The 26896-nt window shown below is 39.2% G+C and overlaps 1 protein-coding gene across 1 annotated transcript in view; it reads right to left on the reverse strand.

Moving 5' to 3' along the window:
- kcnh8 (potassium voltage-gated channel, subfamily H (eag-related), member 8) overlaps window positions 1-21504 on the reverse strand; it is a 45713-nt gene extending 24209 nt beyond the window's left edge. The window contains exons 1-6 of the mRNA XM_063899373.1: window positions 21343-21504; window positions 8412-8645; window positions 4819-4950; window positions 1115-1242; window positions 456-693; window positions 178-335 (exon numbers count right to left, since the gene is read on the reverse strand). Coding sequence (XP_063755443.1) covers window positions 178-335; window positions 456-693; window positions 1115-1242; window positions 4819-4950; window positions 8412-8645; window positions 21343-21418 — 966 coding nt within the window. The 5' untranslated portion in view covers window positions 21419-21504. The remainder of the gene's footprint in view (window positions 1-177; window positions 336-455; window positions 694-1114; window positions 1243-4818; window positions 4951-8411; window positions 8646-21342) is intronic.
- Between the last annotated feature and the right edge of the window lie 5392 nt (window positions 21505-26896).

A 26896-nucleotide genomic window follows, 5' to 3' on the forward strand; every position in this document is an offset into this window, starting at 1 on the left:
ATGACATGGGCAATCCCTCAATCCCCAGATTTAGAATTTTCTTGAACAGCATTAAATGTTGTTCTATTGTACTTCCCTTTTCTGATTTGTTTCTTATCTATTCAATGAACAATGTGCATGTGTAGCTGCTCACCAAATATGCTCTGTGTTAAACCCAGGGGAGCCATTGCTACTCACCACGCTGACTTTGAAGGCATAGAGCAGGTCAAAGGGCAACGCAGCCACCAGGTCGATGATGAACCATGTGGTAAGGTAATGGATGCAGATCTGCCGAGCGTCGAAGATCACCTGGCCCGATTTGCTGACATAACTCGTGCGAAAATTACAAACAATATCTGGCAGAAAGACAGAAAAATGTCAGAGTTAGATCTGGGTTATTGATTCCAGATTATTATGAGAATAGATTAAACCGTAAACTAGATAATACATGAAGAAATTGTAATTCTGCAACTTACCTATGATGAAGAGTATCTCCACCGCGATGTCGCTGACAGTCGTGCTGCGGGTCAGGTCGTCGTCATCCCCGATAAAGCACACATTGTAGGGCACCGTCACAGCAACGTAGAAGGTGGCAAGTAAAATCAGCCAGTCCCAACCAGCTTTGAACGTGCTGTAGTGAAGTAAGATGAATTTGGACTTCTTGGCATCTGCTACCTTGTACTCTGGCAGGGCAGGCGGATCCCCAAACACGTTCTGGACAGGGTAAGAAAACAGGCACGATAAAAGAGCAATACAACCTAAAAGCATATTTCCTTTTTAATGAGCATTTGTAGATCCAAAGAAATCTCTAAAAAATATACTGTATTATGCATGGCTTACGGATCTAACTTGCTAATTACCTGCTTGGCAACTTCTAACTGCATTGTTTTTACTTGGTTTGTGTTTAATTGCACTTGAAAGACTGTCAGTAGCTTTGACACTCGGTCAAAAATTGCATATGTGGTCAAATATTGACAATATTTCTGCTCAGCTCCCTGCACTTTGATTGTGTTGAATTGCTTCAATAACAGCTTTGATTGTCTCACTTCCTGCATGACAGTCCACAAGCACCTGCTCTTGAATGACCTGGAATGATCTTACACCCTGGCCTGTTGTTCGAGGTGATGGATGATACCTTGTTGAGTTTAATCTTGCTCTTCTCTCTGCTGTGGAGGTGACCAGAGATGTGGTAGAGCACCGTGTTTCCCCGCATACGAGCCGAGCTGAATGCAGATCCTGTTTTCACCCTGCCGCGCCGTCGCTCTGTAAACACACACAAACACACAAAGGTTAGTAGATATCTCCCCTGTAATACTTTACCCCCCGATGTTGACTCCTGTTGAGTGAATCAGTCATTATGCTTGATGAAATACATAATATTCGGTCCTGAATGAGGAAACATGAATATGCAACAAGAAGGATGTCATTTCTGAGTAAATGGCAAGAATGAGCAAAACTGTCACGTTGCTTTTCCAAAAGTAAAGTATCCTGTTGGCATTCGCATTATTCAGCTATACATATTAGTTGATGTTTTATTGTGTAAACACTTTCTTTAGCTAATCTGCAATTTGGCAGCTTTAATAAGTTTCTACTGGGGCAGAGAGCCAGTCAAGTTTAGTAGATTCTCTGCGGTAGATTGCTATGTGCGTGCGTGTGTGCTTGTGTATTTCTTCCAAGAGTATTGTAGATAAAGCAGATAGTGTAGGAGTGAAGTGTTCAGACTGAGGAGATGGATAATGGGAGAAGGCACTTTATTGCTGAGCCCCATTCTCTCTGTTGAGAACCCACAGGAAAGGACTAAGGCCAGATTGGCTAGAGGGGGGATAATGGCAATAACAAAGCTGGAGAATGGAAGTTATAACTGCTTTTGAGTGTCCTTTGGAAGAGGATTGCGTCCTGGTGTGTGCGTCTGTGTGTATGTGTGGACCCCAGACGACGCAAACAGACAGGGCCCATCCATAACACAGAGCAGCCTTGGGGGACGCGACACGGCAGGAGCACAGAGACAGAGACATGCTTATTTTTAGATTTAATGAATTTCCCTCCACTTTAATAGCACCTCTTTTAGGGGTAGAGGGGGAATATAGGTGGGGAGGGATGGGTGTTGTGTAAAAGACGGGGACGGCCGAAGGCATGTAGGGCAGATAGCGGAGGTGGGAATTGATGTCTACTGTAAATGCAGCTGGAATAGATGAGAAGCAGGGATTATGGAGAGAGAAAGGGGTGAGGAAAGGACAGAAAAATGAGACGGGTGAGAGACTGGGTTTCCCCCTTTTACTAACACTGTCTACATTGTCGTGACCAGTAGCTAACTGGGTCACATCTGAGGTGTGTTTCCGTCCTTGAAAGGCTTCCCCAGCGTGGATGGAAATGTTCCATTGATGACGACATACGCTCTTTTCTGAATCAAAAACTCAGGAATGTGTTTTGGTGCAAAATCAAACCTTAAATCGCAAGTTTATTATTCTGATTATTTATAATAGTTAAAGTATTTTGTAGCTTCCCCTTGGTGTTCCTCACGTATTCAAGTCAAAACATTTACATTTTGTTTCAAATGTACATGTTTTAACCTCAAATGCTGTTCCCCAATGATATCAAACTTTTCAAAACGGTAAACGGAAAAAAGGAAAGCCATAAAATGTAATAAAATAAAAGCAATTTTTGCAAAATCAAGAAACAAATATATAAAACTAAACAAAAAATAATTAAATGTTACAAAGAATATGTACAAGAAACACCCTCAGAAAAGGACAAAATACAATAAATGAAAATACAATACAAATTAACAGTTGTTAAAGCTGTGCATAATAATTGTCTTAGGAATATTCAAAGGTACAAAGTATTAAAGAATATCTATTTAACAGCGATAGTCCCAAAAAGGAGAACTCATGTAATGCAAAGAAACACCATGAAATGTTTTTATTCATGGATAAAATTGTTTTTTTTTCACAAGCCAGGTTTAAATCTTCTGAACTGACAAACCAACAAACGAGAAAGCCTCTTTCCAAATCTGCACCGCGGTGGTCATAAAAATGCATACGTTTTGTGAAATTCATATTCTCATTTAAAGCAGCTTGTCAGACCCAGACTCATAATTAGGGGTTTGTCGCAGACTTGCAGTCTATGCTGCTGCATCATCCTTTCCCCCCCTTTTCATTTCATTATATGGGCAAAAATAACTTTGCTGCATGCTTCCTGTTTTCTCTTCTTTCAATGAGAGTAATTAGGCATTTCCAGAGGAGGCAGGTCTGAGATGAGACTGGTTTGCTGACTTCGAAAACACACACACATTGACCTTCTGTCAGGTTTTGATGCTGGCTTTTGCTTAGGATTTGACCTTAAGGTAAAGCTTTGAAGAAATTGATTTTGAGGACATTTCTTGCAACTTGGCTTTGTTTAGATGCTCTGTTTGACAGAACAATAATTGAACTAAAATACTGGAAGGCGAAAAGTGACTGGAAGTTCTAACAAAGACATCATAGCCATCAGCACAACAACAATGCACCTGCATCCTTAGAAAAAATATGACATTTCATTCATATAATCACAAATACTAACCCTGATAACACAAGGGTATTTTTTACAATCCAGGTTATGGAAAACTGCCATTAGCAAATCCATATTGAAAAACACGTATTGTTACCTTCATTATTTTAACATCACATTACAAAATGGTAATATAAAACACATGATACAAACCGTGTCTTATATTAAATGTTCTTTCAGTACGACATCCATTTTTTGTTGATGCTCTCAAAACTTATTTTACTGTTAGAGTAAGTTTTGGGTTGGTAGAATTCTTTAAATCACAAACAGGACATTTATTTATTGATTGATTTATACATTTCCTACCTACTACCAAGTCTACATAATCCATTTTGGCTCTCCGCAGCTCCTTCATCTACCCCCACTTCTGTGGCCAAGTTATGTTAGCATAGTAAGCACATGGAGGTTTTAGCATGCTAACCTGCAAACAAAAGCACTTACAGATATTTTCTATTTGCAAATTGTCCAGTCACAATGGTAAGTACTAAATGTTTTAATACATTCAATTACATACTTTTTATTGGTTATAGTTTACTACAAGTAACCAAAATGTTTGCTAATGCTAACACACAAATTACCTGCTAGTCATGGGTCCCCACTGTCAAACAAGAAATGGAACTTTCCAATTGAATTAAAGTGGAGGTAATCCAGACTGTACCATGTTGAGTGAAGCACAGAGGGGTGGGGGGGTCATTTTGGGGGGGAAATAGTCGTTTTAACTACTTTAAACAATATATATGTATTATTGTTTTGATGGGAAAGTTTGAATAATGATTAATAAAGTGTTTTGTTGTTTATGAAAAGATATTTGACTTTGAATTTAATTGGTTTAACGTTGCATTAACTGTGGTTTGTCTGTAGGAGGAGCTTCATGTTTAAAGTCAAGCTAGGAACTTCACAGGGTTAGTTTATAGTTGGGTGGATAAGAGACAGCTGCTACAGTTGTTGTGTAAGGTTGGTTGTTGTTTTCTTATACTCTGTTTGAATTGTTTATTAATCTTTGTATATAGGTTCCTTACAACCTCACTACAACCAGGCTGATCTGCCTCTTGGTATAAAGTTAAAAACAAACATTTAATGTTTCAATCAAGCCTAAGAATAGTTTTTTTCTATAAGAATTGCCAACACTGTCCTGTGGTTTGCAATGGCCCTGATATTACCAAAATCCATGTGTAAAAGATTGTTTTTATAGTGCCTGCTCAATCCTCTTGTTTAGCAACCATTAGAATCCATTAAACCACATTACCAACTCACTTCCTTTATGCATACAGACATTAATATTTACACACTGACCTTCCTTCTTGTCCCCTTGGATGGCTTTGGCTTTAGTGTCAGTGGTGTCCTTGAATGAAGCCAGAAAGAGCACCACGTCTCCCTTCTCATTCTTAATTGGCACAATGTCCAGCAGGCACCAGAACAGAACAGCTGAAAGACAAAATAAATAAATGCTGTTAACCTCTGTGTGTGTGTGTGTGTGTGTGTGTGTGTGTGTGTGTGTGTGTGTGTGTGTGTGTGTGTGTGTGTGTGTGTGTGTGTGTGTGTGTGTGTGTGTGTGTGTGTGTGTGTGTGTGTGTGTGTGTGTGTGTGTGTGTGTGTGTGTGTGTGTGTGTGTGTGTGTGTGTGTGTGTGTGTGGTAACAGTTTCACAGATCCCAAGACTTATTAGTGAGCCTTTCTACAGCTGTAAGTCCCTGTGGTGAAGCAGAGCCTTAAATAGACCACGTCGCTGTTCCCCAGGCACAGCAAGAGATGAACCCATCTCTGAGGCCCCGTCTCCTGCTAAATGGATTGCTTTTCAGAGGAGCTGTAGGTCAGTTTGTTTGATTCTGCACCAGCATGTGTACTAGGGCTCATATCATTAAAAAAAACAAACAAGTTTGATTCATTAAAATATGAAAGGAAACTGAGTATAATTTAATGTACAGGGTTGCCTTCAAGTTTTAAGTTACTCACTTTAGTAAGTGCTTAACAAGCGAGAGCAAATCTTTATCCACAATTTACAAGGGGGCCACAAATCAATGCCTCAAACGGTTTTGAAAACACTGGTGGATGGTGGTGTTTCTATGTCTATATTTCAACAGTTTATCTTTTACTTTTAGATAACTAACTCAAATGTTTCATTATGTTAAGCTTCCTGTTTAATGCTCTCTTGCTAAGTAGTTTCCTGTAACTACAACATAAGGAAGCAACAACTTATATGGATATGTATTATTTAAATGATATCCTTTTTTTTTATTCATATAACTTCAGCTACTCAATCTTTCCAAGAACTTGTTATTACACCTTTTCTATATCTTGCACCAACTTTTAATTTCTTAAGGATATTCATGTAAAAGGAACAAATGTTGAGAAGCGTCTGAGTGTTTTAGCCTTGTTAATGATAATTAATTAATCACTGCTAATTAAGTCTAATCCACATCATGCTGTGGCATTTGCACGGCAGTTTTGGGCATAAGGGTATTTTCATGTTTTCTCTTTGATTGATGATTTTAATGAATTCCAGTTTTATAGGTCAACTAAACTCTTTAGCTCTTCACCTTTTAAGCTCTATGCTTAAATGGTTGTTATCACATGGATCCGTCAATGTGTTCAAGGTCATGATCTGCCTTCCATTTATTTCTACTTAAATGAACTGCTGATGGAATGGGATTTCCCACGGAGTTCCCTCCCCTCACTCCTTAAATCTTCCCTGTCTGGTGATGACTCAATCAGTGTTTTTGTCTCTGCATGTGTGTGTGAATATCTGCATGCCTGCGAGACGACGCAGCACTATCAAGCACACAGCGAGAGAAAAGAGCGTCCCTGATTGCGAGCACACAGCTTCCTCTATTCTCAGACTGACAGACGGAGGAGAAACCAAGTCAATCAGCTACGTTTACTTTTCAGGACTCCGCTGTGACAGAGAGAGAGAGCGGAATGAGACAACATGAAAAGTCAAAGGCAGGGAAAGTAAAAAAGTAGGATGGGAATGTGAGACAGACCGACAAACTGGCACAAAATGTTCTACATTATGTGAAAAAGTGAGAGGGATGGGTGAAAGGAGAGACAGATTTAAGGTAACAAAAGGAAATGGGAAAGTGATATGAAAAGATCTGTGTGTGGGAGGCTGGGTGTGTGGGGGGCAGGGGGTTTGACATAAAATACAACAAAGAGGGAGACACTGTGCTGTAGACAGTCACATATGTGGTGGTATTAGAAGAGCTGTGTCTATGCAAACTGAGTCATCTACGAAATCTGCATTATGAATCAAAGAAAAATCAGGGGAGTGACTGAATTCTGCACATACCATGATGCCTGCATGAGTCATTTAAAGAAAAGCACACAGTACCGTAGACAATCCTTACTGATGTTGACAAAGCAATCCCACCACAAAGTCAATTTACACTAGATGCTTTTTTTCTTTGTTTGAAAAACAGTTTTGCTTTCCCATCTTGAATGCGATTCAGGATATGCATTAAAACTAATAACATTACATCAATAATACATACAAAATTGGCAAAGTGTGTTTTGTATAATGAAAAGTATTTAAACGGTCATGTGTTGAGGTGCATTAAAGAAAGGTAAAGATAGAAAGACCTGCTACCTGCTATTCAACGTTTGCTGTAAATTTCACCGCTGTGGGACTAATAAAGGATTTCTGATTCTGAAGATAAATTATTTACATTATATTGTAAGGCTCTTTTTCCAGTTTTTTATCATTTATAATTACATTTTTATAATATATTTAATTTAAAAAGAACAAATGTGGAGCACTAAAGCTTTATATTTCTTTTTTTCCCCATGGTAATATTAATTCATTAATCACTTCAGATTCAGCGTTATGCTGTGACATGTGCACCATAAGTCTGATCGTCAGACGTGGAGTTTGCTCAGTTGTCATAGAGTTGCAAGTATGTGTATTTCCATTTTTCTCCAGCAAGTTTATTATTTTCTGTCTGTGTTTGCTCAAAAGCTGAGATTGAAATGCCCAAATTGTCAAAAACAAACTTGTAATCAAAAGCTCCCAAAGAGCTACTAAAGGGACCTTGTAATGAAGTTATTTCTTCAACGTGTTTCAGAAAAGGGAGTGAGCTTTCACGCTCAATCCACAGTTTTGTGGTTCACATAGAAATGAGAAAGCTTGCAGTGCGGATGTGGTACACAACAATCCTTTTTTTTTTCTTGATTTGTGACAGCAGCTACAAACACAAAAGCTGCCCAGCTTGATTTTAAAAAAAGAAAGAAAAAAAGAACATGAAACTTAGAAGTGAAGCAAACTGCAGAAACCATGCAAGGGCACATTGCACCGTCCCACATCACAGCAAGCATGTATCTGTTGATGCTGAAACATGCTCATTATTTTGACTTCATTCTGTTCACTGGCCAGCTAGCTAATCAATGAGGCACAAACCCAACAATGCCACACCACGGCTAGCTACTGGTCTCAGTGTAATCGAAGGAGACAGGGTTAAGGAGTCACTAGCTGACAGCTATGAAAGTTTAATGCGTTTAAGCGTTAAATAATAACTGGGTTATTTGTGTGACTGATTGCTTTGTTTAATCACCTTTTAATGACTGGGCAAGTAAAAAAGTTATACATCCATTAATTCTGCCATCCATTCATCTATCCATGGGACCATCTATGCCAATTTAAATGTGACTTCTTCAGAAATAGCCACAGAGAACTGCCATTCATTTATGGAAATACACAGGCAACATCCAACATGGTAATCACTCTGTCTGTGCACTCTCTAATGGCTTTCTGTGCTTCTCTACTTGGCTTGGTTATAAAATGTAATTGCTAAATGGCTCAGGAAGCCACAAAGCCTGGGTTGTATAGTATTGTGTTTAACAGAACAGCAACAAAATGATATATAAACAAAACTGACTTGGCATCCCCCAGCCTACCTGTCTTTTTGTAGAACATGATCTCATCTTTAAACTCCTTCCGCTCCTCCAGGGCTTCGTCGATGCTGAGGATGATGCTTTCACTGGTCTCTGGCCCGTACAAGAACTTACAGGCACAGCTCTTCTGCATGACCTCGGCCCGGGAGAAGCCCGTAAGCTCGCAGAAGCCATCAGAGCAGTAGACGATGGGAAAGCCTTTGGAAACCTGTGCATTGGCAAGGATGAAGTTGCTGTCTGCAGGAGAGAAGAAAGGAAGAGGTGAGATGAGATGACAACAAGGTAATTACTTTATTTTTGGGGATTTTTGTGGTGGGGTTTTTCCTGCTTATCCACTCTAACTCATGGATATATTTTGTGTCCCTGAGTTTAAATGAATAATGAGCAGTGAGGATACACACTTATAAACTTCCCTATTTAAAATATATTCACACTGAATGCAGTGACATACACAAAATATCCAATGTGTTTTTCTGGCTCGAGGCAAAAAGGAGAAATGGTAAAACTGCCAGCAGACCAACTATGGTTTTAAACTCCTCATTATTCTGCATCTTGAAGAATTCCTTGAGTCCCACATACAAGTCCCTAGTTAACCATGAGTCTATAGGACTGCAAATAGCTGGCAAAGCATAATATGTTTAATTGACACCAGTAATAATACACATTACCAAAAGATGTTGTGTTTTTAGACTTCAAGCAGGAAACCTGCTATAAGTTTGTTTTGGCCACTTGGTAGTGCCATGACAATTTGTATACACCACATTGAAACCATGATCTGTTTTGGCTATGTTGCATTATTTAACATCGAACTGAGGGAAAGCAACATTCAAATGTATTTGTAGTTGTATTGCTAGTCACCCAGCAAATGTAAGTCCACTATTCACTCTGTTTTGTTCCACACCAACTCCTAAGAAAAATATATGGCCCTTTTCTAAACTGTGGATTTGTTGTAGTACGGTCTTCTGTCAATCGGTGGTCAACATGTTGATGTATCCTTGAGATTAACCCAAAGTTGCTAGCAATTGCATGCTCAACAGTTAGTGAGTGAATGCATGTGAATGTAAGTCTCCCTGAAAAAGTGGCACCTTTATGGCAACCAATGTCTCTGTATGAATGTGCTGTGAATGGGTGACTTCATTATGTAAAAAGCATGTTGAGGAGACGTAAGGAGTGGATAAAGCGCTATATAGATACAGTCCATTTTCCCTTTACAATTGAAGTACTCGCAGAATGTTAACAGTGGGTTCCTGTCACAATATGACTGAGAAAGACATTGATGAGAGCTGTGAGAGCGAACCGAAAATGTGACTTTTAACACACCGACACATAGGCTGATGGGATCCTGAGCTCAGGCAGATAAAGGCATGTGTGGGCTGCAACAGGAAGGTCATTTACCTCAATAAAAGGCTGATTTCTCTACAAGCTGAAGTGCAATGGAACCCTTCTCTTCAAACTCAGTCCCTTGTGTCGAGAAACTCTCCTCAAATTCTAATTCTTAATTCAGTGAGAGTTGAGCAGTTAAGGAGAGATATGGGTAAGGAAGAGTGAGAGGAAAGCAGGGATGAGAGTGACAGTGAAAACAGAATATGGTGCTGAAGTCGATCACAATTAATGAGACTGTTTGTGTCGAGTTCTAAATACCCAGTTGAAGCGGACCAGCTGTTCATACCTGAAGCCATCTTTTATGGCATACACACCCATCCACACAAACAAACACCTCCAGTGCCAATGAAGCGCAGGATGATGCTGAGCAGGGCTGATAGACTGCTAATGTTTACAGTAGGTTGCCCATTATACAACACAGTGGACTATCATGGTTTTGCAAATTCTGTAATCTGATATGTGTATTTTCTCAAACTAGCCCTGAAGTTGCACAACTAAATATACTAAAGCATATATTTTAACCACACCGCACGACGTAAAAGCTCAACTAGGGACAAGAGTTGAAGATTAGCAATAGCTATGAACTCTGTGCAGCACATCAGTTTTCATGCTTTGTATTTTGAGCTATGTAAAATTGCATCGTCCCTATCAAATAAAAAATAACTGAAATGAAATGCAAGTCTCAAACCACACACGCAATCATACGCATCACATTTGGAGACAGTGTAATTACAGTAAATAAATGAGTCACGCACACAAAGCTACGTGAGCTTGTTTATAATCATTGCTTGAGACATTCTGCAAAGCGACTTGTTTCAATTACATTTCATTACAAAAATCCATTTTCTGCATCAATAATTTCCTTTTCCCTCAACCCAAATGCATAATTGTTTTATGTCAAACGTCAGGCTTTGTTGAAGGGAACCACCTGAGATTTGAACAGGGTAAACACCGTCAGAGAACAAAACCCTTGTATGCATCCCTCAAGAGGAATGAGCATCATGTTCCTTTTTTTATAACCCCATTCAGTGATCAACAATTACAACTGCACACTGCTGGATCTCCCTAAAAATGATGATTCATGTCACTTTCCGATTATGTAACGGTGAATGGAGGGTAACTCTGCCTTATTTAAGCTATTGCTTTCCTTCAGTCAAAGAAAGATAACTCATTACAAGCCGCCCAAAATGCTGCACACTTCCTGTCTTCTCGGTGGGCACTGTCCAATTTATTTACAAGTTATTCACAATTTATCAAAGGTTTTTGTATATACTGTACATTTGGGGACTTTCTTTTAGATGCAGATGTGGGTCTTTCGTCTAGGGAGTATTGTTGGAAGCTAGAAATGCTACAATTCCCCAAGACCCAAACATTTTGAAGTGGCTTTATTGCCACTTGCTGAATGAATGAATGGGTTAGCCCTGAAGCTAGCGACCTTTTAAGGTGGACCAGCTATGTGACAAGCTACTTCTCAGTTTTGTTTACTGCTACAATATAATGCTTTAACTACAAAGACATCTTATATCTGGACGTATCAGACACACTCGTTGCAACGATACATGTCTTTTAAATGTAGTGAAAAAATAAAGGTTATGACAAGATTAATCTCCAATGATTATTCAGATTCATGTCATTTTATTGAATCTAATGTTGGTTATAATCCCCACCTGCAATAGGAAACTGTGTCCAACTGTGATACATGTTTCAATTGATAGTTTAGGTTAGATCTTTTTAGTTCACTATTATTTTCTCTTCTCAATAATTTGGCTACCAAGAAAGTCTGATTATCTCAACACTCATATTTGTATTTCTTTTTGGCATGGATGTCACTGGGTTCTCCCTTCTCGACTTTGGCTAATGCAAAGCAAAGTAACAATCCCTCTTGATGAATAATGATGACCAAACTATGACAATGAAACCCAAGTTGTAACAGACTTATTTAACTGTTGCTTTAAAAAGGTTTTGGAATCACAGTGTAAACTCAGTGACAGTGACACCAGTATGTGTAAGAGGAAAACACAAGGCGGATGCCATGTCAGTGGTAATATCTGACTGCACGGCCCAGACAGATGGTCAGAGCGGGTCTTAGTATTGGGACCGGCTGTCCGGCTTGAGGCCCCTCAGGCCCGGAGTAAGAAACAGACATGGCTGCTGGCCTCTCAGAGCAAAGACCTGCAGCCTGTCTGGTGGCAGCTCCCGAGAGCTCGAGAGCATGGTGTTGACGTTAACACATGTTTACATGGATATACCATAGCCTCCCGTGTTTGACAGTGGATTACTGTGGTTGGGAGGAATTGACAGACATACTGTATGTTGTTTGACTTGAGAGTATGCATGTGTGTAGGAAGGGAAAAGTAAGGAAAGGCTGGATGATCGTTTTCTTTGCACCCCATAAATATTTAGCAAAATTAAAATATAATGACAGCTGTATGTTTGTTCTTTATGTTGCCAGGTCACTGTCAATCAAATCTAATCAAATCCTACATAGACATGAGGAAAGCAATCTTAGCTACTTGCTACTACTGTGGCAGGTTGACACCTCTGTTTTAACCTTTTATGTTTTTAACTTTGTCGCTACACCAATTTCAACTATATTAAGTTTTCTCTAACTTTTCTTTTATCCTTCTTTCTTTTCCCCCAGCTCCTTCCCTTCCTCCTTTTCTTAATGCCAACCAGCATCATGACCCCTTCCTGCCTCCCATTGCTCATTCCTTCCCTCCCTATATTACTTTCTCTCTGAAACACTCTCACTGTCCTTTCCTCTATCACTCATTCCCTTCCCTATCAACCTTCATTTCTCTCTTCCAGCTGCTCTCTATGTCCCTCCTCCCGTGTTGGATCACTCCACCTAATTACTCTTCATCTCCTCTTTACCCTTGGAAATCCAACAGACTAACCCCTCTTCTCCCAGATCCATTTATTTCCTTCTCTCTTTGCACGCGTTAACCTTTTTTTCCACCACCTCTGCAAGAGAATCATCTGTCTACTTTGCTATCTTTCCTCTACATCTGAAACTCTGCTTAAGGAAAAGTCTAAAATCTTCTCTACTTCAGAGTCCTTTTCAGATTGTATCACACCCTCTAGCGCTACCTTACCTGTTCTTTCTTTTGTTTCTTACTTCTCTCCTGTCTCACCTCCCATTTTTGTACTGTATATCCCTCTCTCTGTTCTGTATTTCGTTTGGCTAATTGCTCCTGTGTAGAAGCCCATAGATCATCTTCTCTAATGCTCACACTATTGCATGACAGCTGCTGGAGAAACCCCACAGGGACACGAGAGGATGAGCGAAGAAAGAAAGACAGAGACAAAGAAACAGAGAGAGGGCAGTGAGAAAAGAAAGACAGCAAGAAGGAAGGAGGAGAAATATGTTTAGAGATGCTTTTTATGCAATAAAAGTCAACTGTAGGGCTTTGTTATTGTTGGTGACCAAGTCATTTGTAAAACATGTGCCGGCAATTGCTAAAAGAGAGTTTCAAGTGCGCTTATACAATCAGAACAGCGGCATCAGACAGCTGTTTCTTCCTCGCTCCTCTCCATTTAGTGGTTTGGAGATTTGTGGGTGTGAACAGCATTAGTCATTTCATCAGACACTTTGATAAAATGACAGATGTTAATGTTTCCCGTAAAGGGACCCCTTGTGATGAAATAACGATGGTTTTCTCTGAGAAGCAAAGGCTGAGGTACAAACAAAAGTTGTTTTTGCTGTAAAGAAATGTTGTGGTTGAAAGACTTTGATTCTATATCTTAATACACCTCTTACCATTGAAAGAAATGCATAGTGCTGGTATGGCATGTGTCAAGACAAGAATGTTTATCAATGTAAATGAAGTAGTTTTAAGCCAAGATTTCCCTATAACTAACAATTATTCTGAGGGTAGTTATGGAATTTGGTACAGGTATTCATGACCCCCACTCTCGTAGTTTGGTGATCCCCTGCTGCAGACATTCATGGCCAAAGGTGGATGAATCCTAAATATTTCGTTAAGCACTGATGTTTAATCTATAGCCCCTACCAGGTCATACCTATCAAATCCACATCAATAGAGTAACTTAAATGTGTTTGAAAGCATCCATTTTTGTCAGACAATGAAAACCGAAGACGTTTTCTCCTCCAGCAAATATCCCTTTCTCCAAAATGTTGTTTTCTGATTGAATGCCTGCAAACAGATGATCCCAACCTGTATTGTGTTTAGTGCTAATTGGCAAGTAGCGACTTCTAATAGATTGATGATAATGGTAAACATTACAACCCCAGCAGTTCATTGAGCCCAAGTCAAGCCTCAATGAGCTGCTAGCTGTCATCTCAACAACAGAGGGTGCCAGGTCAGGAACACACACAATCCAGGACGTATTGATTTTTATGTTGTCTCTGTTGGAGTACTTGTTGGAGTTTACTTTCTCAGCAGGTCAGTTTTATAACAACCAGGCTGGTCAGAGGTTTGAAGCACATGTTTCGAGGAGATCTAAGGCACAAATTGCACCATTAGCTCCATTCCTTCACAAGCAGATGCTATACTTGGGAAGAGGTGAGTGTGTATAATCTTGTCCGTGCAGTGCTTTGTCCCAGATTGGTGGTTGTAAGCACACTCTCAAATGCTCCGTATGCATATTCACTGACTTACTAGACAGCCCCAAGACACCACTGAGAGTAACCCCAGAGCTATTTACAGCACAAACAATGACATGATGGGTGAGTGAGTTAGGGAGGTATAGCAAGAGGAAGAGGGAAGCAGAACCTGACAGAGAGGCACAGCTGAGGGGGGGAAATGAATGGCAAAGCAGGTGGGAAAGTGAAGGATATGGGCAGGGGAATGGAAGAGACTGAAAAAATATACAGAGGGAGACTGATGAGGGAGGGAAAGGGACAGAGGGAGATGTGAAAGAAAGTTGAAAGTGAGTGAGATGGAGCTACCAGAGGTGGAATGATGAAAGATGGAGATGGAGTGTGTAAAAAATCGCCAGGGAAGTGAAGAGATGGATGGAGAAAAAGACCCCCTCACTTCTTTGCCAGAATTCATGCAAGCCTCTCACAAATCACTACAAAGCAGTCACATAACCACAAAAAAGTTGCTCTGGAGTTACCATAGTAACAACTGACACACACCATAGCAACCAAGGTTACAGTTCTTCAGTTAGACTCGTGTAATGAAACTTGTTGACAAATGGTGAGATTCACTTATTTGTATTCAGTGCTGTACATTCATTTTACAAAACGTGTTACTAGTTACTTCACAGATTTGGATTATTAGCTAATACAAAATATATGTTGATATGATTATAGGTTGATATATCCAGTAGAAGTACATAAAGTAATTCAATTAGCTTCACCTTTACCAGCAGTGAGTAACACGTTAATGCATGAATGCTAATAACCCAGGAAATTAAATGTAAGATTCTGAAATAGGACATTACACTCAATCGGAGTACTTCTTCCACCTCTGTTTGTATTTTTTCTTAAAGCAAGAGCACACACACACTAATACTGTACATTCTCACACACATAGAGGACATGCCTGCACATACCCACACAGCCATTCAAACAGTGGTAATCCCCTCATAACTGAAGAGGGAAGATCATTAGACAAATCCACATCCTTAATCACTTCTATGGCTTTTTATCATAGAGGCCCTCCGGCTCTTACCAATTGAAACATTACACCAGTCATTACATTGCTGTAATTTGCAAGTGAGCCTCCAATTCTTTTTTAACCTCTCCTTTTTCACCCTCTATTGCCTACGTGCCTATTTAAAACTTATGTCAAAGCCTCCCACTTCGCTTCCTCACACAACCCAATACTGTCGTTGAAAAATTAATTGAGTCTAAAAATGGCAGACTAGGCCCACACTTCTGCTGGGGAAACCCTTTTGTCAATTGTTATGGGCAGTCCATTAGAGAAGGTGATTAGAAGAGGAATCTCGCTAATTGGGCAGTTTAACAAGGCACGGTAACTGGGGAGGCACTCGCACAGAAGTCCCAAAAGTTTGGGGAAACAGAGAACTCGGCCCCTTTATATGCACGGTAATACTAAACGGTTCCAATGACCTCACAGCGAGGACAGCGACTGCCTGCTGAGCCTGTACTGATGATGTTGGCCATACTCTCCTAACAGAATAATTTGTCAAAGCCTTGTTTAAGCCAGTGGATCCTGCTGGGTCGCCATTAGTTCAAAACACACTTTTCTTTTGCTCTGTTGATTTACTGAGATTGAGTATAGATGCAACTCATGATGTTGTAGGAAACAGCCTTTTTCTGAGTAATACATATTGAAACCAGATGTATTTTGGATCATAATTGGAGTGTAGGGCAACAGGCAGCTATTTAAAGCAAAGAAAAAAGTAAATCCATTCTGTTTTAGCTTCATGACCAGTAGGAGCAGACCCTATTTTTAAAACATAGCTAAAGCACTAGATATCTTTCTCTACAAATGCATGCCTTTGAATTGCACATTGATAGATTTTTGTGAGTGATTGATGTTTGGGTTTGCTAGTTTCCCAACAGATCGCTAGCTGTTACCAATAACCAGTGTTGCCAGATGTGTACATAATCTTTCCCCTCTTTTCACAGTGCACGATCATTGCAAAAAAGTGCTATAATTTACTAAATTTGACCCTTACAAGTAGTAGTCAGTTTAAGCCTGTGCTGTCTCATTTTAATTTATTTTGGAAAGACAAATATGGGTCCAACATCTGTTTTTATGTTTTGCTTCTGCAATAATTTAACATTTTCTATTGGCAGCGTCAGCCATTACCCCGCCCGCATTAGAAAGCAGGCATTATGTTTCCATTACCTTTTTATTTAACTTAATTATTTTATGATGCATAACTGTGCTATTCTCTGGTTCAACCGGGTATTGGGCGATGGAAGTTCTAGAAGTTCTCTGTACTCAACATAGTTCACTAGAATACAGCACAGCTTAATCCTTTGTGTATTTGTATACCTTGAAATAAAAAAGTCTCGGTATTAAGCGTGTTTTGTAGAAAATGCGAACAGCAATGCCAATCCACTGCCAGTAAGTGAGAGCCCCTGTGCACCCTGCAGCACAACAGTCAATGATGATTGATTACAGCCTCACAGTCTCATAACTGCACTCATTACTTCTTTCTCAGTCAGTCTGCAGCTCAGGACAACACGAGACCTGCCTTTTTCACAAGTTTACATAATCAGATTGTAAAATAACAATGTACTAAACGTCTATTAAGGTAAATTAAAGAGTTGCTAATGTTTATACACTATATGACACATGTAATTAGGCCTGGGCAAAATGGAAATAATCAGTGGAATTAATGACAAATAGGTAAAGACAAATAATGATTTAGTTAGAACAGTCTGTTAAATGACCTTCATTTATTACAACGCAGCCTTTAAACCAGGGAAACACACTTAAAATATTGCAATATCCAAAGGCGATATGATTTCATTCAATGATATAGAAATACTATTTATATATTGCCCAGCCCTAAAAAATATCCTCTCTGTTTCTAACAAACAACTATCTCTGCTTTCACAAACCTCATCGAAGCATATGTGTGTCAGCGAGGCGTCTTTCATTCACTGTAATTAACTCCCTGGGTCTTTCTGCTGGCCATTAGGTCATTGGTGAGCACAGCCATAGGGACAGAAACAATATATCCTCTGTCTTCTCTGACAGCAGGATCTAATACTGGCAGCTTTTTCTTTTGTGTGCGATCCTCAGATGGCTTTTTAAACACTCACTGAGTACCAATGGTAATCACGATGTGGGATCCCACAGCCCCTTTTTAACATCTTAATTAGTCTTGCTTGCATTTAAAGGAAGCTAATCAGTGGAGGGGAGACTTCTGCTTTACAACCCTTATACTCAAAGATAGAGGGAGATTAGTACACACACATTGAGAAACACACACGCATAAAGTTCTGTGACAAAAACATGCAAAGTGCTATAAAGCTGCAAACTTTGCTTTCTCTTCCTCCTCTTTTTACACACAGGTATAGATTATCCTACTCTTTTTCTCTCTCATTCACATACACACTTTAGCATACCAAACTAAAACACAGCTGTTCCAAGTCTTCCTATCAGTGATTGTGACAGTAATTACCTGGTGGAACTAGTGTGTGGTAAGAGCGAGGTAAAAAAGTATCCTGGAATAATTGTGCAGGATAGAGAGCACAATCTGAGATAGTTTACATAGCCTTCTGCTTAAATTGGCCAAAGGATGACCCAATACTGTCTCCATTGCCCCAACGAAGGCCATCAGTGCTTGACAGGAAGTCAAGTCAGCAAAACATGGCTGGTGGCTGAAATGAGTTCAGTTCAGAGGTATTTTAAGTGACAGTTTGCTATCCAAAGAACTGCATGGATGCAATTTAGGGCACTCCCATATGCAGTCGAGGACAGTTACTAATTACATCTCTGCCTAAGTAAAGCACATTTACAGTACGTCAAGTTTGCCCTCGAGTAATGCTAGTCAATGCTACTGAAAATGCCTTCTACATTTTAGAGTAATATATTGTGCTTCACTCTAGTTATTTGACACTTATTGAAACATTTAAACTTAAGATCACATTTACTTACTACATCTTATTTATTTGCTCGCATACAAATCTAGTCCTATGTATACTTCTACACAAAGTTTTAAAATTGGATCCTCCTTGACCAACTATTGTAGCTAATGTTCTTAGATGTATTATTTCTTTATCAAACAAAAAGGATATAATGTTCTTTATTAATATAACATAATAGTTTGAGTAAAATTAGTAATTGTCATACTTTTAGTACATTTTGCTGAAAACAATTCTGTACTTTAACTTGCATAGTTAATTTAATTAAGGTCTTTTGAATTTGTTTAAGTATTATTAGACAATGGTGTTGTTTTATCACTATACTATCCCCTACACAGAATACCAGTTACATATGATTGAACATATAAAGGTATATTTCATATTAATTCATAAAACCTACAAAAACAATTTACAGGTTTTAAGCTTCCAATTTGTAAAAATGTCTATTTTTTTGGTCATCTATGATATTAAACTAAATATGTTTGGGTTTTGGACTGCTGGTTGATCAAAAACAAACCTTGTAAATGTTAAACAACAAGGAAAATACAATGATTAGAGAAGTAATAGAAAAACCCCCCAGTTATAATCATTTCTCCAAGAACCTTTATATTTTAAGACTTTTGGGAACAAGTCTACAATTTTATGAAGTACATCACTAGCAATGACTTTTAATTCTCCTCCTGGTTATATTTGTTGGGTGAGCCATTATCTGTGAGATACTGGAAATGCAGGACCGATCCAAACTGCAATAAGAGTGGTTAGACAGAAGACAGATGCTCCCTTGTATCAGCGGAGTGGATATAAAACTTAGGAAAGTGTATGAACAACTTTTCTATAGAATAAAAGGAAAAGTGGGAAATATATACAGTATCTTGAAATAGGAAAAATACCAGATGTAATTTACAATATTTGTATCTAAAAAGGATACATTTAATATATTAATTAATAATAATAATAATTATAAATAATAATAATAAAATCGGACAGGTCTACATTTCTTTTTTTCACACAGCTGTTAACTGATAACTTTACAGTTATTTCTCTGTGACCGCTAGGTTTTAAGACGCCTACATTAATTTAAGTAAAGCTGGGTGTTAACATGGAAGACATCTATATTCATCATCACTTAAAAGGTTATGTATGTCTGTCTGTCTGCAAACTTAAATCAAGAGAAAGACTTTCACTTGTATCCATTTATCATACTCTGTGTAAAGGCTTTGGATGATGTCAAAGAGGATCACATAGCAGTGAACCCAGCACCTCCTTTATATTTGCTCCTGGACAGGCCATAGGACCTCATTTGTCCAGTCACACTCCGCTGCCTCCAGTCTGCCCCATCTTGCAGTCGAGATCCAACGTTAATTTCCTCTTACTTCACAGCTCAAGGACAATCCATTTGTTCTGTGTGGTGCCTCTCCTGTTCCCTTGTTTAATATCAGGACAGAGATCCTGCACAGGCAGCTCAATGTTTGTTGCCACTCGACATATAGCCTGCTCTCACTCATACATACAGTGGTGCTCCACCTGCAGCCATGGGGACTAAAGTACAGTACTGATGGATGTGTGTGATCATTACAGTGCCTCTCTGAGAGGTATGAACAAACCAGACAAAATGGTGAATGCCCCAAACAGTAGAGGGTGAGTTGGGTCAGGTGTGGGATGGGAAAAACCATCACTAATGTGTATTTTAACAAGTAGTGGCAATTGTTAATGTTAAACAGGCAACAGTGTTTTTAAAGAAGTTGTAATGGTGTGTTTTGTAACAAGAACAATGACAGGAAAACACAGTTTGTGTTTTTTTTTGTAAATAATACTTTCCTACAATAAGACCTAGCCCCCTCAGATGCACTATCATACACATGAAGTCAAGTATAAGTCAATTAATCAATTAGCTGATGATGAAACCACAACTAGTACGATCATTTGTTTCAAAATGCAATAAAGAATGTAAAGCATTTTCTGTGTGTGTGTGTGTGTGTGTGTGTGTGTGTGTGTGTGTGTGTGTGTGTGTGTGTGTGTGTGTGTGTGTGTGTGTGTGTGTGTGTGTGTGTGTGTGTGTGTGTGTGTGTGTGAGAGAGAGAGATTTGGTGACATATTATCAAGAAAATGTCTATAGTACAAATATTTGTTCATTTCTACTACAGATACATTAAAGTAAGTATCTGAGGTTGAGTGAAGAGTAGAGGCTAATCGAGCAAACCATTAAAAAATGACATGACCAAGGGATTGCATCGCTTCCTAAAAATAAAAAAAAGAGGCCTTGATCTAACCAATTACACCTATGAGTTGAAACTGAGCAGAAAGAGACACAGACCTAGGGAACAACTAAACGTGGAGCAAATGTCAGCCGTTGCTGGATAGATAAAGAGAAATGATCATTATGGGGAAATATAAAGAGCGAGAGTTCTGACTAAAGTTGTCGTTTGGAAATGTCTCAATGTGTAAGCCTCAGCCCGGGGAAGACTTGCTGTTATGCCACAGCCGACCAATTAATTTTAATAAATCTGACTGCTGGTTTCAAACTAGAGGGAGGGAGACCATGGGGAAAAATCACGAGTGGACAAACTCAGAAAAGTTATGTATTCAGGTGTGTTCACAAATATGTGCATCTAAAATATGACACAGGATTCAACTTATGAACAAGTTGTCCAGATGTTTGGTGGTGTGGAGCCACCCAGTTAACCATTTGTCTCTATCTGTGGTCCTGAAAGCTCAGCACCACAGACAGCGACAGCCTCAGCCTTATTGCAATGGGAGTATATCTGAGGCTTAGTTGTCACTCTTAATATACATATATATGAAAGATAACGGCGCTATAGTTGCTCTGATGTCTATTCAAATATAATTTGCATCCAGGACAACCAATTTTTAAGCCCCTGATCTTTATCAGATCTGTGCAGGTGTCTTTTAATCTACTTAAAGATCTCCAGGAAATAGACTGAAACGAACAAAAACTTATACTATAGCTGCTAAAAGGACGAGTGTTAAAAAAGCAATTAAAAGCAAACTTACGAGTGCCATCAAACCGTGTGGCTATAGTGTCCAGAAAGGTGTTCTGCGGTGCTAATAATCCCTTCATCACAGGCATTTTCCCTGCTCAATATCGAAGTCCCCATCAAAGTTACGGAAGAGAAGGTGCAAGTCGTCCAAATGTGTGAGGTGTTCCCATTGAAGCCGCGGAACCTATATGAACAAGGCGCTTATTCGGTCAACTCAGCACAATGCGATCCCCTGTCGATGGAGAGTGCACGTGATGCGCGCACCCGCGTGTCTGGGGCTTCTGTTGCGTGTGGAAATGACAAGAGAAGATGAAGCCCACAGGTGCAGTTCAGGTAGTAGCCAGGGACGACCGTGAGGGAGCGACACCTCCTGTCAGCGATGCCTTTATTATGCCGTGGATTCAATGATCATCTCTCCACAGGGCGCAAGTGGTGGGAGAAATCAAGCACTCTCAACAACAACTGGGAGTTTGTCAGTGTGGAGACACGGTGACATCACAAGTCAGAAACACAACTTTTTTTAAAAAAACATTCATTTTTTTCCTTCACGTTATAGCAACTTTGAAATACGTTATCAACAAAATACAGGAGTGTGCATGTTGCCCATTTGTGTACACCCATTTCCTCCCCCCGTACAAAACAAGACAACATTAATAGTACAATAATAATAATAATAATAATAATAATAATAATAATAATAATAATAATAATAATAATAATAATAATAATAATAACTGCTCTGATATACACAACATTTATTCAAGGTTTTTCCTCTTATCGGGAAAATCAGCTGGAATGATCCTTTTTCAATTCCTCAATAAATCACTGGCAGCAAACTAATGGCTCAATCTGTGGACATGTTATTTAAAAAGTGCACATAAGAAAGGTTTTTGATAAAGCTTTGTTACCTTTGACCTTATTTCGTAATTTAGTGCACTGCAAGGCAATCATATTGATGGCATGAGTTTGACAGTCAATTAAAAAGACAGTTACCAGCGCTTTTTTTTGGGGGGGGGGGGGGGGGGGGGCAGGCGTTTATGCAAAGAGGCAGAAGTATAGTACACTGCAATGATCCCCCCCCCCCCCCCCCCAAACATCTCAACCAGAAACTGATACACATAGCACCTTCACTTGCACACCCTTATTGCCACTTATTTTATACAACTTAAATACATTATAATAGAGCAGTTGCACATTGAAGAGTAATTGCTTCTAGCTCGTCCTCGCTGCCTTCTCTCCACGTGACAATACCTGTCAGCTGGCCACAGTGAAGAGTGAGTTTTTAGCGCCATCTGATGGTTAGATTTAACCACTACCTGGATAAAAGTCATGGCTGGCTGGAGCACAGCAAAAACATCATGAGAAACTCGGATACAGTTTGTTCAGCAGACCCATTCATTGCACCATAGCGCCTCTACGTGGACAGTAGGGTGCCAATCTCCGATTTATAAAACAAGTATATTGTGTAACTTTCTTAAATCCACATGAAGAATGTAGAAAAAACGCATGAATCTTCTTTAAATATTGTAACAGAAGGGATGTAACAACCGGTAAATAAGTTACATGTACATTTAAAAATGTTTGCGCATGCCCTTTTATTTAATAGTGTTTTACTTTATTTATGTTTTGTCTATATCCTCGCTTTTGCTGTACCAATGTAAATTCCCCCTCTGTGGGACGAATAAAGGTATTCTGAGACTGATTCTGATGTATGTAAACAGAAAAAGTATGTGTTTAATGAAGTTATCAAACTAATAAATGAATACTTTTTATTTGTACAGCACTTTTCCTTTTAAGGGAGATAGCAGCACACAATGCTTGATAACAAGGGAAAGTAGATATTTAATCAACCAAACATTACCAACATAAACTCAACAGCAATTCAAGCAAATATTAGTCCGTGAGACACTATCTGACTGCTTTGGCTACTTTGAAGATTCAGGTTAAAAATACAAAATACATTTGAATGATGGAAATCATTTTGGAAGAAGACTTTGCCTCCCACTTTCGAATCCAAGTTTGCAAATTCTAGTCTGTAAATCCACTAATGGGATTGCACACAAAGTTTTTCAATTACACGCATCATGTTGCAAGTACAAGACACCTCTGGCAAAAAAACACGAACCTGGAGAACACACACACACACACACACACACACACACACACACACACACACACACACACACACACACACACACACACACACACACACACACACACACACACACACACACACACACTATACATGTAGCAGACCAAACTCCAATCTAGGTCGATCCCATTACCTACAGTGCCACAACATTTGGGAATAACACCAAAATCTAGCAGTGTGCCTCCTACTCAGATCCTCCACAACAGTTGAGTGGCTGTTATGTCATTTAGAAAAAGTGAGTCCTCAGGTAGGCTGACTGCTGTGAGTCACATACTACCTGCATGCACTCATACATAACACATGCATGATACATACAAAGAAGCATATGAGTCGTTTCCCTGAGGCAAGTCACTGTGAAACACAGAGATGTACGTCCATAGATGTGTCAGCAAATAAAATGAAAACAGACAGCAGATGGGCAGCAATGCTTCACCTGAGTAATTAAGTGACTAATACATAATTAAAGCCTAATCACCGCTCCAAACACACACTTTGTGTACTGAACACAACAGTGGGTCATTATTGCACAGTGTAACCTCATGAGAAATTTTATACAACCTGCATCAACGTAGCTATTTCTGTAGCACATTTTAAAACAAAAAGACATAGTCCGAAGCAATCAAAATGAAAAAGCCTATTTTCTGACTCTAAACATTGGATGCAACTTAGATTTAAAGGGTGTACATAAAAGAAGTGAGATTATTGCTACGAAATAATTATGTATTTATACCAAACACACAAAATCTCTTCCGATTGGATCCATTTTTGTTTGCTGGGAAATCTCAATCACAATGCTAGTGAAATGTTTGTTTTGCTCTTAGCAGGTAATGTTGTGTCCTCTGGCTCAGATGTCTTTCTTTAAACTACCACTAGGAGTCGCCAAATATATTTGACAAATTGATACATACGTTTAAAGTTAATTTAATATCATGTGCAGTTGTAGTCCCTTTTATATTTAACAACAAAAATACAAACCAAAACAGAAAAAGGTTTAACATTGAGAATGTGTATTAAATATGACCGAAAATTCATAAGCATCAGTATCGAAGAAATGTTAAAGCTCCCAGTTGCAAGATTTGTGATCTTTTTTTATTTTTTAACAAGCATACTACATACGAATTTGTTTTTGGGTAAGTGATGTGCTGCTCTACTTCAATGTCAAGTTCACCTTTCCGTCTCTCTTTGTTCTCTAATTTCATTATTACCCATCTTGATTACACTCTTATCAGATCTGGCCTTGTGCCTGTATACCATACAGTGGTGCATTTATGCTTTAAGACTCCCTTGCTGCATTGCATAGGAAACATTGTGCGTGCATTTTAACTTTATGGTTTTTACAACACCCCCAGGTGCCATACAGGAAGTGGGCATGGCTGTTAAAAGATCCAACCATAAGTTTTGTGCAGATAGTTTGAAAAAGTTAATGTTCCATATTGTATGTGTAGCGTGTATACACACACACACACACACACACACACACACACACACACACACACACACACACACACACACACACACACACACACACACACACACACACACACACACACACACACACACAATGCAGCCATGGCTCATTGCAAAAGTCATCCTATACTTCCTTATTATATGTGCTCATATCCTATACAAGCAAATAGAAAAATGTCCCATGGCACTTCATGCTCTCTTTTTACCTGATGCCTCTCTCATCCGTAGCTCAAACAAAAGCTTGAAAACCCTCTAACTACATAACAAAACCCACCATTTTTTCCATCTGGTTGTATGGATCCCTCTGATCCCAAGCTCACAATCTCATCTGAAATCTGGAGGTCCCTGTATTCAAACATGACCCTCTTTTGTGAGAGACTCTCTGATTCGTATACATACATCAAAACTGCCATGACCTGAGGCTATGCTTTTTTCAGCCCATATTTGATACCTGCGCTGGTCCATTAACAGCGGCCTACACCCCAGATCAGGAGAAACCTGAGGAGAGCCAATTCTCTTTAAACCTGGTTCTGGCACATTGTCAGATAACATCATTGTATGGACATGTAATATGTCTATATAGAGATGTTTCTGGGTTACGGTTTAAAGGCATGACAAGGACAGTAGAAAAAGTACATGGATCCTTGTTTAACATGTAACATTCTTCCATTAAAATCATTATAAAAATGTACTTAAAGTATCAAAATGAAAAAAGGCACTGTTATTGATGACATATTATTGCATATGACATTCAATTATTAATACAGTAAATCAAGTGGCATTTTACCTCTGTAGCTTAATGAAATTGACTTTGTTGCAATACTTTATATGTTGTGCAGTTAGTATAGACCAGTGGTTCCTTCAAAAGATTTCAATATACATCTTATGGGACCTAAGATGATTAACACATTATTCATTTAGAAATAATGTAGTGGAGTAAAAATAATTTCCATGAAATGTAGTGCAGTAAAATCAAAAGCAGGCCTTGCATTCCATGGAAATACTCAAGTACAGTATCTTAACATTGTACTTTACAACACAAAAATACAGTACACTATCAACTTAACCACTGCACTAGACATAGCAATCTACACTTTGAGTAGATGATAGTGTAATTTTTGAAGGTAAGGTGTGTGTCTGCTTGTCAGTCTGCACAAACTCTTACATTGTATTGTGAATCTGTGTGTGTCTTCTACGAAATAATGTGTATCAGAATTTGGTCATCTGCCAACATACTTCAGAAATGCACTGGCAAGTGAAACAGAGATGTGCAATACTGAGTGTGGCAATCCATTTCCCCTTTAACGCACCAACATGATGCCTCTCCACCCATCTAATGGCAGCAGGCTCACTAACCATATCATGAGTTTATAATAACCACATCACATCCATGGCGAATGAGGTGGAATGAAAATCTAACCTAATTTGGAGAGATACACGACTGTGTGAGTAGTAGGGTGTCCCCTGAGATGAGGCTCCGATTGAGGGAGCCGTGTGCTGCACTGGTAGCATGCTCTGTGAGCGTGTAATGGTCTTAATTATCATTTAGCATGCCAGCCTCATTGACGACGTATCAAGGCAGTGACAAAATAGTAGAGCAGAGGGTGACAGGGAGAGAGACTTATGAACATATCAACACTTAAAGGCACAGGTGCACACAAAATGGTACAAAATATCACACACACACACACACACACACACACACACACACACACACACACACACACACACACACACACACACACACACACACACACACACACACACACACACACACACACACACACACACACACACAAAGTGAAACCTTAAAGCAACATAGCCAAAGGTTCAATTGGAGTGCACACAAACACATTTCCATCCAGCTGAGTGACATCTCTCTCTTTAAATTAGTCACGATGAATGATGTGTAACCAGCCATGACTCGTTCTGGGTGGGGAGATAGCTA

Source organism: Eleginops maclovinus, chromosome 13 (assembly GCF_036324505.1).
Source record: "Eleginops maclovinus isolate JMC-PN-2008 ecotype Puerto Natales chromosome 13, JC_Emac_rtc_rv5, whole genome shotgun sequence".
NCBI lineage: Eukaryota > Metazoa > Chordata > Actinopteri > Perciformes > Eleginopidae > Eleginops > Eleginops maclovinus.